The sequence below is a fragment of the Carya illinoinensis genome, chromosome 13 (genome assembly GCF_018687715.1).
Source record: "Carya illinoinensis cultivar Pawnee chromosome 13, C.illinoinensisPawnee_v1, whole genome shotgun sequence".
NCBI lineage: Eukaryota > Viridiplantae > Streptophyta > Magnoliopsida > Fagales > Juglandaceae > Carya > Carya illinoinensis.
This window is the reverse complement of record NC_056764.1, coordinates 33,809,149-33,822,257: the sequence shown is the minus strand read 5'-3', so window position 1 is coordinate 33,822,257 and position 13,109 is coordinate 33,809,149. Positions and strand designations below refer to the sequence as shown.

At 39.7% G+C, this 13,109-nt stretch overlaps 1 protein-coding gene across 9 annotated transcripts; it reads left to right on the top strand.

Moving 5' to 3' along the window:
• The first annotated feature begins 215 nt into the window (after positions 1-215).
• Positions 216-12,518, top strand: LOC122291632 (serine/threonine-protein kinase WNK2). 9 transcript variants are annotated; one of them, XM_043099446.1, is made up of 11 exons: positions 228-370; positions 495-557; positions 1,334-1,409; positions 1,579-1,982; positions 2,327-2,452; positions 2,569-2,608; positions 2,714-2,796; positions 3,727-3,804; positions 9,263-9,316; positions 9,532-9,666; positions 10,454-12,518. In XM_043099446.1, the coding sequence occupies exons 4-11, from the start codon at positions 1,674-1,676 to the stop codon at positions 12,137-12,139; spliced, it is 2,511 nt and encodes an 836-aa protein (XP_042955380.1). In that variant the 5' UTR covers positions 228-370; positions 495-557; positions 1,334-1,409; positions 1,579-1,673; the 3' UTR covers positions 12,140-12,518. The 9 variants fall into 9 exon arrangements, with proteins under 9 accessions (XP_042955383.1, XP_042955386.1, XP_042955378.1 ...); XM_043099450.1 differs by having other exon boundaries at positions 1,329-1,409; positions 1,662-1,982; XM_043099445.1 differs by having other exon boundaries at positions 1,329-1,409.
• Positions 12,519-13,109: the final 591 nt, after the last annotated feature.

Genomic DNA, 13,109 nt, shown 5'->3' with positions numbered 1-13,109 from the left:
GCTTATATTGTCTCCTCCACCTCCAACTATTTTTTTCACACCAACCCTAACTCTGATTCCAAATTCTGAATTTTTTTGACTCCTTCAAAGTCGAAGTTGCTAGGATTTTTGCCCACGCCTGGATGCATGTTCAATGGGCATCCTTTTAGCCCAAAATGAAAAAAGAAGAAGAATAATCTCTAAAAAAGGGCCCAGCCCATCCCGGCCCAGCCTCATAGTGTCGTAAAAACAATGCTTCAAGTAATATCGTTTCGTTCGCTCAGCGAAGGCGGCATCGGAGTGACGGAATATCACTCAAAACGCGCCGTTTTATGCTTCTCTTTCAGGCACCCCCATTCTGACACTATACACCCTCTTCTGCTGGCTGCTGGTACTCTCTCTCTTCTCTCTCTCTCTCTCTGCCACAGATATGGTTCTCTATATGTTTTGTTTATTTATTTTTGTATTTTACTTCCATTTGGTTGCTGAGAAAGCCAATGAAAATACACATGCAGAATTTGAAGTTTTTGAGCTGCAAACTGGTACTGGGCATAGTTAGAGGGGAAACTTGTTTCATGGTATTTTCAATGATTGACTGTATTTAATATTTGAATATTGAGTTTTATTTTTGTTTTTTCGTATTACGTGCTGTTCTTATCAAACCAAAACATTTCTGAAACAGTTTTAGGGATATGGAAAAAGAGATTTTCAAATGCTAGTCTCTAACATAATTCTGTTATTTATATTGGGACTATATTTATATGTTCATTTAAGTTGGTCTTTTTTATACTGTTTCTATTTCCGTATCATTTCATCTATCAAAAACATTTTGAAAAGAACTGCAATATGAAATATAAGTAAAGAAATAAATGGCTAGGTTTTTTGGAGTTACGATTGTGAAAAGTTGGAGTAATTGGCTTATCTGGGGGAGGAGTTTATTTGGAAACATCTTCTAATTGTAGTGCTCCCCTGAATGCTTGCAATTGCCTAGTAATAATTTTATTAGGTATCAATATCCACTTGCCAGTCCCATTTAACGAGGGAATGAGTGGGGTTTCCACCACCATGCCCTTTGTTTGTTTCATCTGGAAGAGTGGAAAAACAAATTAGCATAAGAATCTTAGAGGATTTGAAACATGGAATGTTATATATAGGTTTCAAGGGCCTATTGCAGTGAATTCAAAGAAAAGGTGTGGATCTGTTGTGGCATGATTACTAATTAGTGAACTAAGCATGTTGCTTTTGTAGTATTTCGAACCAATGTGATGGACAGCATTTATGCTGTGGATGTAGCTGGAAAATTCATTGTTTCTTTTCCCATCACTGATTATGTGTATCCAAATGGGCAGATTAGGCACTCTGGCTGTACCATTATTGCCTTCTATCTAGCTGGCTCCAGGTGGATGGGATATTCTTCTATTTTCCAAAAGGTACCCTTTTCATACACCAGTTACTTCCACTTTGCGTGTTTATTATATTCTTTATATTACTGTATTTTGAAGTTTCTTGCTGTTATACGATGTTATGCTTTGAGAAAATTTGCTAAGCTCCAGACTTTAACAAACATATTCACAGGATTAAAATCTTTCTTTGTGACAGACAGACTTGAGATGAAAAGTTTCAAAGGATCTAAATCTTTGTTTGTGACTGATGCTTTACATATATGCCACGTATGTGTGAAGTAACTGAACAAGATGAGTGCAAAGGTCGACACGGCATCTGCTGTTGAGCCTCACAGCTCTAAGATGTCTGGAACGAGCACATTATCTGCACCACCAACCAGTAGCCAAAAGGTCTCTATGTTCGCTGCAAAATCTGGATTTGTTATTCCAAGAAACAAATTGTCAGGCTCATTAATTCCTAGCATTCGAGGAGGTAAAAAGCTGGGAGGAGGTGATGCGTCTAGCGAGGAAAGTACCAAACTGACACAGAGGAAAACAAAATGGGGCCCTGATCTGACACAGGATGCTGCTGTTAAAAGGGGAAGAGCCTTAGCTTATCAGGTACTTTGAAGATTCTGTTTGCGTCATGTTATGTCCTCTTTCCACTGATGTGATTTCTGTTTTCATTATCCAAAATTTATCAAAATTATTCACCTTAACCCCTCTACCGCTCTTCTTTTTCATTTTCTTTTGTGGACCTGTAACTTGCCAAAAAATATTGTGGAAATTTAAGCCATCTTGTAACTTTCAGTTTAGATGAGAAACTTTTAGATTTGGAATAGGCTAGTGGCATTTATAGCCCCAGTTTGTAGAGGGATATACTGTATATGAATAGCTTGCATGGAAGCTTCCCTTCTAGGTTTCACTAAGTGATAATACTGCCCGTGTGGTACAATTTTGAGCAGACACGAGTGGATCAAATTATGCAACAGCTGAAATTGGGAACTTTGGAGGTTGGGGACACTGAAGGCTCACCGATTGCAGCTGAACATCCAGATCACAGGTCTCCAAGTTCTCACAACAATGATAAGGTAGAGTCACGTTTGATTTTGGGTTCCTCAATTATTTCTTATTCATTTCTTGGGGATTTCATGTTTTATCTTGAGTAACAAGGTTTAAGCACTGAGATTAGCATTTGTGGATGTAGAAGTCGGAACTATTGGAACTTGAAAAGCAGGAAGTAATAGGTATATTAACTCTTTTACCAGATTGCTCTCTTTTCTTTTCCTTTAATTTCTCTTCTCTCTTTATTATTTCTTCTGTCACATTAATTTTGTCTTTCTATGACTCAGGTGAAATATTAAAATTGAATCCAAGTTACAGGGCCCCACCTGATTATAAACCTTTGATGAAGGAGTCAAGTGTTCCACTCCCTGTAAGTGTGGATTCTGACCTTCTGTTGCACATGGCGTTCAATACTTCAGTCTCCCTTTTTTGTATGCTATAACCACGGTGATGAAAGATTATACTCAAAAGTTCTTAATGGGTTACTAGTAATATGGTTGAAAAATATACAGAATACAACATTGTGATGATACACATCAAATAATTTAAAATCTGAAGAAGGTTAAAAAAGACTACAATGTAAAGAAATACGTAAAAGACAGGCATGTCTTTACTCCTTGTAATATGAACAGTATCACACTAATGTATCAAAATAATGTTTATTGGCTAAACTTGTTACGGGCAAGAATATTTGATGCCCTTGGAAGAGGTCAAAATCTTTGCAATTATTACTGAATGGATTGTCTCTAAAGGAAGTGTGGGCCAATCTCAAGCTTGGTCAATGGTGCAAGGGCAGCTTACACGAACGTACCCATTTGCCACAACTAAAGAGTTGAGTAACATGATGAAATGGTAATTTTCTTGGCTTGATTATGTGAGGGAACCATCTTACCAAGCTCATTTCGGTGATCTGCATGGAACTTTGCCAGAAAATTGATTTGAAGGTGATCTTGGGGGATTTTTTAAACTTCTTAAGTTGGCTAGGGCAATCCTTTGAGCAGAAAACGATTGCTTACTACTCAAACCCTTATCAGCAAGAGGTCTTTCTGAATTTTTGAACAAAAATAGTTTAACTGATCTGAGATGCATTATAATTACATTGCAATATAAGCTCAAAGCTTACCCTGTGTGGGTGTGTGTGATATGAGTCCGGATGCTTTGTGGAATAAAAAGGTGTATTACTCACTGATGATGACATTTTTTTATAATTCTAACCAATGATAACCTTTAGTCTTGCTTATCCATAAATAGATAACATTTAGTCTCTAATGTCTTACCATGTGGTTTATTGACTCTACAGGTCAAAGAACATCCTGGATTCAATTTTATTGGCCTCATATTTGGGCCTGGAGGTGATAATCAAAAGCGATTAGAAAAAGTAAGAAATTTCGTTTAGTCATTTGTACAAAGATGGGCTAACTATTGGTGAATTTTTTGACAATTTCTTGGTCCGAATCAATTGGCCTTGAGTTTTCTCTTTATTATATAGACTATACCACCGAATACTATACATGGAAAGTCAGCTATATACAATAAACGGTGCCTAACATTCTTACGGTGCCTAACATTCTTTCATAATTCAACTAATACGGTGCCTAATATATTCTTGTTGACAGCCCCCCTCAAATTGATGCCCGTAAATCAACAAGCATCAATTTGTTACTTAGGAAGTAATGTCGATGACGAGTGAGAGCTTTGGTGAAGATATCAGCAATGTGTAGTTCAGTAGAAATATGTGGAAGAGTGATAACACGAGCTTCAAATGCTTCACGGATAGAGTGACAATCGACTTCAATATGCTTCGTGCGCTCATGATAGACAGGATTGGCTGTGATCTGAATAGCACTTGTATTATCGGCATGTAGAGGTGTGGGATCAGTCTCTGAAAAATCTAGCTCAGCAAGCATACCTCGAAGCCAAATAATTTCAGAACAAGCTAAAGACATTGCCCGGTATTCAGATTCCGTAGATGACTTAGAAACTCTGTCTTGCTTCTTACTCTTCCAAGAGATCAATGCATTACCTAAGAACACACACCAACCAGTGATAGAGCGACGTGTATCCTCATAACCAGCCCAATCAGCATCGCTATAAGCGGCAAGACGAGTAGAGTTGCTAGCCGGGAAGAATAAACCACGGGCAGAAGTGCCCTGAACATAGCGTATGATCCTACGAACAGCAGCCAAATGAAGATGACGAGGAGTCTGAAGAAATTGACTAACTTGCTGTACAGCAAAAGAAATGTCTGGTCTAGTAATGGTGAGATAAACAAGGCTACCCACCAACTTTCGATATAAACTGGGATCAACAAGTAAGTCACCCTCCTCTTTGCGAAGCTTGACATTTAATTCCATAGGTGTATCAACAGAAGTAGCCTCCTGTAGGCCAGCTGTAGCGACCAAGTCACTAGCATACTTATGTTGATTGAGTGAAATACCAGAAGGACTACGATGCACCTCAAGACCAAGAAAATATGTGAGAGATCCAAGATCTTTCATATGAAAGGACTCTAAGAGATGAGTTTTGAGCTGGCCGAGTAAGACAGAATCGGAACCAGTGATCACAATATCATCAACATAAACCAAAAGAACAACAATACCCATGTCTGATTTCCGAAGAAACAATGAAGTATCATACTTGCTTTGTTTGAATGAAAATTGTAATAAAGTTGTGCGGAATTTATCAAACCAGGCCCTTGGAGCTTGCTTGAGACCATAAAGAGAGCGACGAAGCTTACACACATGTGAAGTCGGAGAGGTGAACAATCCCTGGGGTGGCTTCATGTAAATACACTCTTTAAGATCACCATGAAGGAAAGCATTCTTAACATCCATCTGATATAGTGGCCAATCATTGGAAGCAGCAAGAGCTAGAATCAGACGAACAATAGTCATTTTAGCCACAGGAGCAAAGGTCTCTTCATAATTGACACCATATTTTTGATTATTCCCAAGTGCAACAAGTCGAGCTTTGTAACGTTCCAAACGTCCATCAGATTGTACTTTGACCGAATAAACCCATTTGCAACCCAGAGGAACAATGGTAGGAGGACATGGCTTAATGTCCCAGGTGTGATTGGCCTCTAAAGCAGCAATTTCTTCTTGCATAGCTTGTCGCCAACAATCTTGCTTGACAGCATGTGAGTAGCATGTGGGAATATCAAAATTGGATAATGTAGCAGGAAGAGCAGAAGCAAACCATCCATACCTATCCGGAGGTACTGACACTCGAGAAGAGCGACGTGCCAAGTGCTCTAAGGGTGTTGCAACTGATTGGTCCTGGAGCATGGTAGGAGCAGATATCGGTGGAGCCACCGGAAGAGACTGTGGACGGGAGCGTCTCGTATACACAAAACCTGGTCTAAAGCGAGAACTGACGGGATGATGATCTGAGAATGGCTGTTCAAAGGAGGGGAGAATCACAGTAGAAGAGGATGACACAAAAGACACAGGAAAGAAATGTTGATTTTCAAAGAAAATAACATTTCTAGAAACCCGTGTACGACGTAAAGTATGATCATAACACACAAATCCCTTTTGACACACATTATATCCCAAGAAAGCACAACGGACAGATTGAGCAGATAATTTATGTCGCTCATGAGGAGTTAAATGCACAAAACATACACAACCAAATGTACGAAGGTTATCATAATTAGGTTGCGTAGCAAATAAGCGGAAATAGGGAGACTCCATATTTAAGACTTGAGAAGGCAAACGATTAATCAAATAAGTAGCTGTTTTCAGAGCCTCGACCCAAAACATGGATGGAACAGAAGATTCTAACAAGAGAGTACGTACCACATCAAGGAGATGACGATTTTTGCGTTCGGCTACTCCATTTTGTTGAGGAGTAGAGGGACATGAACGTTGATGAATAATACCCTTAGAAGCCAAGAATGTTTGAAACTCAGTAGACAAATATTCACCACCGGAATCTGTGCGTAATGTTTTAATAGAAGCAGAAAATTGATTGTCAACATACGCTAAAAATTCAGTAAAAATACGAAAGACCTCAGATTTAGAGCGAAGAAAGTAAACCCAAGTAAATCTGCTATGATCATCAATAAAAGTCACATAGTATTTAAACTTTTCATGTGAAGAAACAGGAGAAGGTCCCCAAACATCACTATGGATAAGATCAAAGCAGTGAGATGCTCTACTAGCATGCAAAGGGAAGGGAAGAGTTTTGCTTTTACCAAGTTTGCAAGAATCACATTCAAGAGATAAAGAAGAACGATTTTTATTACCAAGTAAACTAGAGTTCAATACATGAGATAAGATTTGAGTATGAGGATGACCTAAACGACGATGCCATACCATACTAAGATCTAAAACATTATTACAAGCAAAAGACTTAATAGAAGAAACTGGAGAAAAATCGGGAACAGACAAAAATAGTGGAAACAAGCGCCCCACTTTAGGTCCCTTCGCGATCGGCTCCCCCGTTACCTGGTCCTGCACAACACAACCATTACTAGAAAAATTAACAGCACAATTATTATCAACTAATTGGCCAACAGAAATAAGATTCGTAGAAAGCTGAGGAGCAAGAAACACATCAGTGAGCTTCGAAGAAACATCTCCGACAGCAGCTATGGGCAAAGAGGTGCCATTGGCAGTCTGAATAGCAGATTTACCAGCGTAGGGCCGGACATGGCATAAAGCAATGGGATTATTAGTCATGTGATTGGAGGCCCCCGAGTCCACGTACCAGAGTTTAGTATAATTGTTACCTTGGAACCCCATTGCTGATAATGCCGAAATGAGCATCTGTTGCACCATGTCTGGGGTGTAGTAATTCAATGCAGGAGGTGCAGAAGAGCCATTTGTTGCAGAAGGCGCTACAGGCAAAACAGTAACCGAAGTCTGAAATGCTTGGGCCTGACGATGCTGAGGGCGAGTACGACACTCTGTGATAATGTGACCTTTCTTCTTGCAATAAGAGCAGAATTTCTTAGAACAATTGGCAGCAATATGCCCATATTCCTTGCAGCAGAAACATTGCAAGTTTTTAGAATTGATAGAGGGTCCTCGTCTGTGTGCAACATAAGCTACAGTTGACATCCCCGAACTGCCATGAGATTGCTCCAGAATAGCTTGAGTACTAAGACGTTGTTCTTCACGAAGTAACTCTCCAAAACAAATATCAAGAGAAGGAACAGGTGATCTATTCAGTAAAGAGGAGCGAACAGATTCATATTCCGAACGTAGCTTCATAAGAAACTGATCACGGCGGCTAGTCGCATGAAGAGTCTGAATAGTGCAAAGAGCGGCATCGGGAACATTCGCTGTAACCAAATCAGCATATTCATGCCAAAGGGTCAGAAAAGCCGAGTAGTAGTCCTGGATAGAAAGGCTACCCTGTTGAAACATGGCAATCGCATGTTCTAACTGAAAGCGACGAGCATCATTATCCTGATGATAAACCCTCTTCAAGTAAGCCCACATAGATTGAGCGGAGCGATGGGGTCGCAAGTTGGTGACAATATGAGGCTCCACGAAACCAAGAAGCCAAGACATGATGCGTGCATCAAGTACAGCCCATGACGGAGAAGACCTGACATCCTGAGATTGTGTAGAAGCAGAGGGTTTGGCGACATCCGTGCCATCAATATGACCCCAAAGGTCTTTGCCTTTGAGAAAAAATTCAAACTGAAATGCCCAAGTAGAATAATTTGTGCCCATAAATTTAACACACACAGGGGCAGAATCCATTGGAAAACAAATTGCTGAGACAAAAAATAGCACTAAAGATGACAGATAAAAAATAGCATTAAAACAATAGCACTAAAAAATAGCACTAAAAAAATAACACTAAAAAATAGCACTAAAAAAATAGCACTAAAAAATAGCACTAAAAAAATTAAGAAGCTTAAAATAAGCCCTTCTCGTTTCAGACCCCAAGAAGTCAAAAGGCTGACCCCTTCCCCAATACACAAACAAAAAAGTATACTAAATCCAATACCCTCTTCTTTATATATATATATATATATTCAGTGCTTCCGATATATATATATATATATATATTAAAATGTAAGATATCACAATCCTAGAAACAGATGCTTTGTTGGGGTTTGAAAATAACAGATGCTTTGTTGGGGTTTGAAAATAACAGATGCTTTGTTGGAATGATTGACCGAGGCTTGACTTTTGAGTGAGAATAGGTGAGTCGGTCAGCTATTCTGAGAGGAGAGAATAACGTATGTCAGAATAGGTGAGAATAGGTGGGTTTAAGTGAAACCAAGAGGAGAGAAGAGAGACCGAGTGGATGATGATTTGCCGAGAACCTGCCGAGAGGAGTGGAAATGAGACCGAGAGAAACTGAGAGGAGAGAAGAGAGACCGAGTAGATGATGATTCTGCAGAACCGAGTGGATCCAACGCAAAGAGGAGAACACGAAGCCAAGAACAGAGTGCCAAGAACCGAGGGACCTGCAGAACACGAAATAGAAGAGAGAAACCGAGAGGAGAGGGACCTGCAGAAAGACAACTCACAGAGTGCCGAAAGACACAGAACAGACCGAAACACAATAAAATTTCTGTAAGAAAACAATTTCTGTAAGATCACACTACTAGACCGAAACACAAGAAAATTTTAAGAAAGCTCTGATACCATGACAATTTCTTGGTCCGAATCAATTGGCCTTGAGTTTTCTCTTTATTATATAGACTATACCACCGAATACTATACATGGAAAGTCAGCTATATACAATAAACGGTGCCTAACATTCTTACGGTGCCTAACATTCTTTCATAATTCAACTAATACGGTGCCTAATATATTCTTGTTGACATTTTTATGTACCTTATTCTTGTCTACTACATGCGATACAGGAAACTGGAGCTAAAATACAAGTTTATGGTACCAAAGCGGGGACAGGAGAGAAGGTAATTCTTTCATAATGACAAAGAAGTGATGGCCATATGTAAACATGGGTCTTTCAGGCCTTTCTTGCTCGTATTAAATCTTTATATACTCGACAGGTTAAATATCCTTGCCCCAGGAAGATTTACCTTGAACAATTTGCGTGAGATTGTAAAAAAATTAAGGCTTAGTGGTGTTGACTTGTGTTTTTTGCGTTCCTTAAATTATTCACTTTCAGGGAGAAATCAAACTATCTGATGGAAATGAAATCCATGGTGCTTATGAAGAGTTGTGTGTTCAAATATCAGCCGACACATTTGAGAAAGTTGATGCTGCTGTTTCCATCATTGAACTGCTGGTCACCTCAGTATCAGTGAGTTTAATTATTTTAATATTATAAAAAAATTATTTTAATAGACTAGTCTCATGCCTGCATGATGCTCCGGAATAGCTAAATTATTTAAGTGAAAAGCCTATGTTTAATTAAGTTAACATACCTTGAGCCATTATACAATAGATAAAATTTTTTAAAGAGCTTCAATGCTTCTTTGGGCTATATTTTAATGGAGTTAGTTTTCATGATTTTCTTTTATCTCCATCACTTCTCCTAATTAGGTGTTCTCTTTTGTCTGCTGCCTATGTACTTGGGCTACGCTTCTTTATATGATTCAATAAAATTTGATTCTTACTTTTAAAAAGAATTCCAAAATTTGATGAGCATTTTGATCTTCTCTGTCCTTACTGTCTTTGTTTCTATGTTAGTAATGGAAAACCTCACAAAGTTTCTTAGGTCGAGAGAGCAACCAAGAGCTTTTTATTTGGTATGCCAAAGTAAAACTTGATAAGAAAAGTAAGGGAAACTAAGGGATGACTAATTTTAAATGAATATTATTAACTTAATTAGTTGTATTGTTCTACATTTAATAACTTCAATTTTAGTTACATATATTTTTAATTTTCATGTAATGAAACATATAATGGCTGAGTGGATGGTGTGGCTACGTAGGAGCAAAGCTTCCTGCTTCAAAAATTATTTATTATAAAAGCTCAATTGTAATTTGCTCACCTTTGTTCTAGAGTCTTTTTGTTGTTGTCTTATTATGTTCTGACTTTTATTTTAACATGATTCATAATGCTAACTATCATTACATTTACTTTAGGGGAATTTGACGGCTGTTTCCACAATCTCTACTTCCGTTTCTGGGGATAATATAGATATCTCCCAAAGCCAGGATGCAGCCACCTCTAATGTTGTTACTGCTGCAGTAGATCAGGGAGTACTACAACCAGTGGCCGGATCTACACAACCGCCTTTGCAGGGTCAATTTCAATTCCCCAGTCCATGGTTTCCATCAGGCCAATCTTCTGGTCTCATACCCCCTCCAACTCCTTCATCTCCAATTTTCAGAAATCATGTCCATTTATCGTCATCTCCCTTGAATCCTTCAAACATGCCTTCTTTGTTTGGGCCTCGACCAACTCCAGCTGGACCCAGTTCAATTCTCCAAAACTCACCAGTTTTCCCCCGATCACAGCCACAAACACAAGTACCATGGCATCCGTACATGGCTCAAACAAGTCCTTTAGGACATATTGGCCCCTTGAGAAGTCCGTTACAGCAGCCTAATGTTTCAGCTCCACTTCCATTTACTGGTAGCCAACCCTTACCAACAAGGCCAGGCCCTATCACAGGGCCCTTAATGGCTTCACTTTCTCAACCTATGTCTAGTGTTCTGCCTGGGTCACTACTTGACCAACCCCAGACCCCTGCTGGGAGTTCTAGTGTCTGGTCTGGAGCCCCGGGGGGTGGTAGTTTTTCAACATCTTTAGGTCTGAGTAACATGGGGCAGATGGCTCCACAGATGGTTCAACCCAACAGGCCTCATCCTCAAAATCCACAACCAGGTGTTGCATCCATGGCTCCTTCAAATATATCAACAGCTAGTTTGGTTTCAACTATCACCTTTTCATCTAGGCCGTCCATGCCTGCTGCTGTGAACCACCCTATCGCAGCTCCACATTTTTTGTCAAATCCACCATCTCAAGTAAGACATCCGGCTGCATTTTCAGCTTCTGTACACCATACACCAGCACCAGTACCTGCACCTAATTCATCTATAAATCCGGGATTGGGAGCACTGATTCCTTCACCTGGATCATCCACACAACCACCTTTACCTATGCAATCAGGAATACCAAATTCTGTTGCTCCGAGTACACCAAACTTCACTGTCATAAAACCACCGACAGTGACAGCTCCAAGTTCCGGTAATTTCACTTTTCAACCGCATGGGCCGCAGAACCCAGTCTCTCAAACAGTTGCCATGTTAAGTAGCCAACTTGCAACTCAGAGTGCTTCACAGGTGCAGCCTCTCGCACCTCAGGTATCATCTTTCCAGTTGGCTGTGCCCAAACTAATTCCTCAACCAGTCAGTCAAGTCTTTCAGAGGCCATCGTTCAACAATCTGGTAGGCCAGCCTCAAGCTCCTGTATCTGCTGTTCCCTATGCCAGAACACCAATGGGTCCACCCAGACATCCGTCAATTGCAAATGCAAGTGTTTCACCAAGGACTCCACTCCCACAAATGGGCCCAAGGAACTTCAGTCCAGCTCCCCAAATGCCTGGTTTCTCTGGTCCTATTGTTCCCAGACCGGCAAATCCTCTTCAACTTCAACAAAATTATCCACCTCGAACGCCTAGGCCAGATATCCTCTTATCTCCAAATCAGCAATTTAGCAACACTTTACCCTTTGCATCTAGTAAGCCAGTTTCTAATCCTGGAGGACAGCAAATTTATGATCCTTTCTCACCTACTTCTGTGTCTACCTCAAAGGCAGAGGGGTGAACAAACACCCCCCACACACACACAACAAACAAAACCAAAGCAAAGGTGAGAAACCAGGAGAAATCCACAGCACGAGGATTTGATGGGGCTCGGAATGAAATACTGCATGAGGATTTTTGATGGACTCGAAATGAAATACTTGTTGGCTAACCATTTGAGATGTAGTCAGGTTCCCAAAATGGAGTATAAATTTTCATCTCTAGAAGTGATATGTTGCTTCTTTGTAATCAAATTTCTGGTATAAGGTGACTTTGTTGCAACATGTATTAAACAGTTTTCTTTGCATCTTCATCTTTCCTTGTCATTGTCTGTCTTCCCCTGAACTATGAATGAAGTTTAAATTGAATTGTTTACGAGAGAAACAACTCCATTGGATAAATTTCTTCTGTTATTTTGCGTTACTATCCTGTGCTGGATTTTGAATGTATGATTGAATATGATCTGCTAGAAGAGCGAAGTCTTGAGACCATAAGAGGCGTAATGAATTATACATTACTGGTTGATTCCTTGAACTTCCATTTCTTTTTCTTTTTTTTATTTGCAATTGTGTTCTATGATATGTTTTTGGGCTTATTTCTGCGGTATCTGTCACTTCGCTTTTATTAACACATGCTATTGAGAGTTATTAAACAGAGCAGGAGTTTTTAGTTGAATTCCCTTGGACTGCTATTGTTGAAGAGCCGCCGACTATTATGCCCCCCTCAAACAAGGCAGCAAGTGCCACTTGTTCGTGGCATTAGCCGCGTTCTGAATCAGCCCCCCACCCTAAACTTGGATTTACAGAGTGATTGTAGCTCGTAGATGCAATGGAATTTCTATAGTTTCGTCGAGAACCATTTGCTTCTGCTTTCCTGTAATAAATTGTAAATTATAAATAGTCTGCCTATCCAACGTTCAATCATAGACCCTCTCAAACATTGCAGCGTAAATTTGTGGAGCATTTGCAGCTGTTCTTATTTGAACTTCACAA

Excerpts from the sequence above, each read along its gene's own strand:
- LOC122291632 (XM_043099449.1), top strand. The coding sequence starts at position 1,674 with ATGAGTGCAAAGGTCGACACGGCATCTGCTGTTGAGCCTCACAGCTCT. Across the intron at positions 2,797-3,726 it reads AGTCAAGTGTTCCACTCCCT|GTCAAAGAACATCCTGGATT; the intron begins GTAAGTGTGGAT and ends TTGACTCTACAG. Across the intron at positions 9,317-9,531 it reads AAGCGGGGACAGGAGAGAAG|GGAGAAATCAAACTATCTGA; the intron begins GTAATTCTTTCA and ends ATTCACTTTCAG.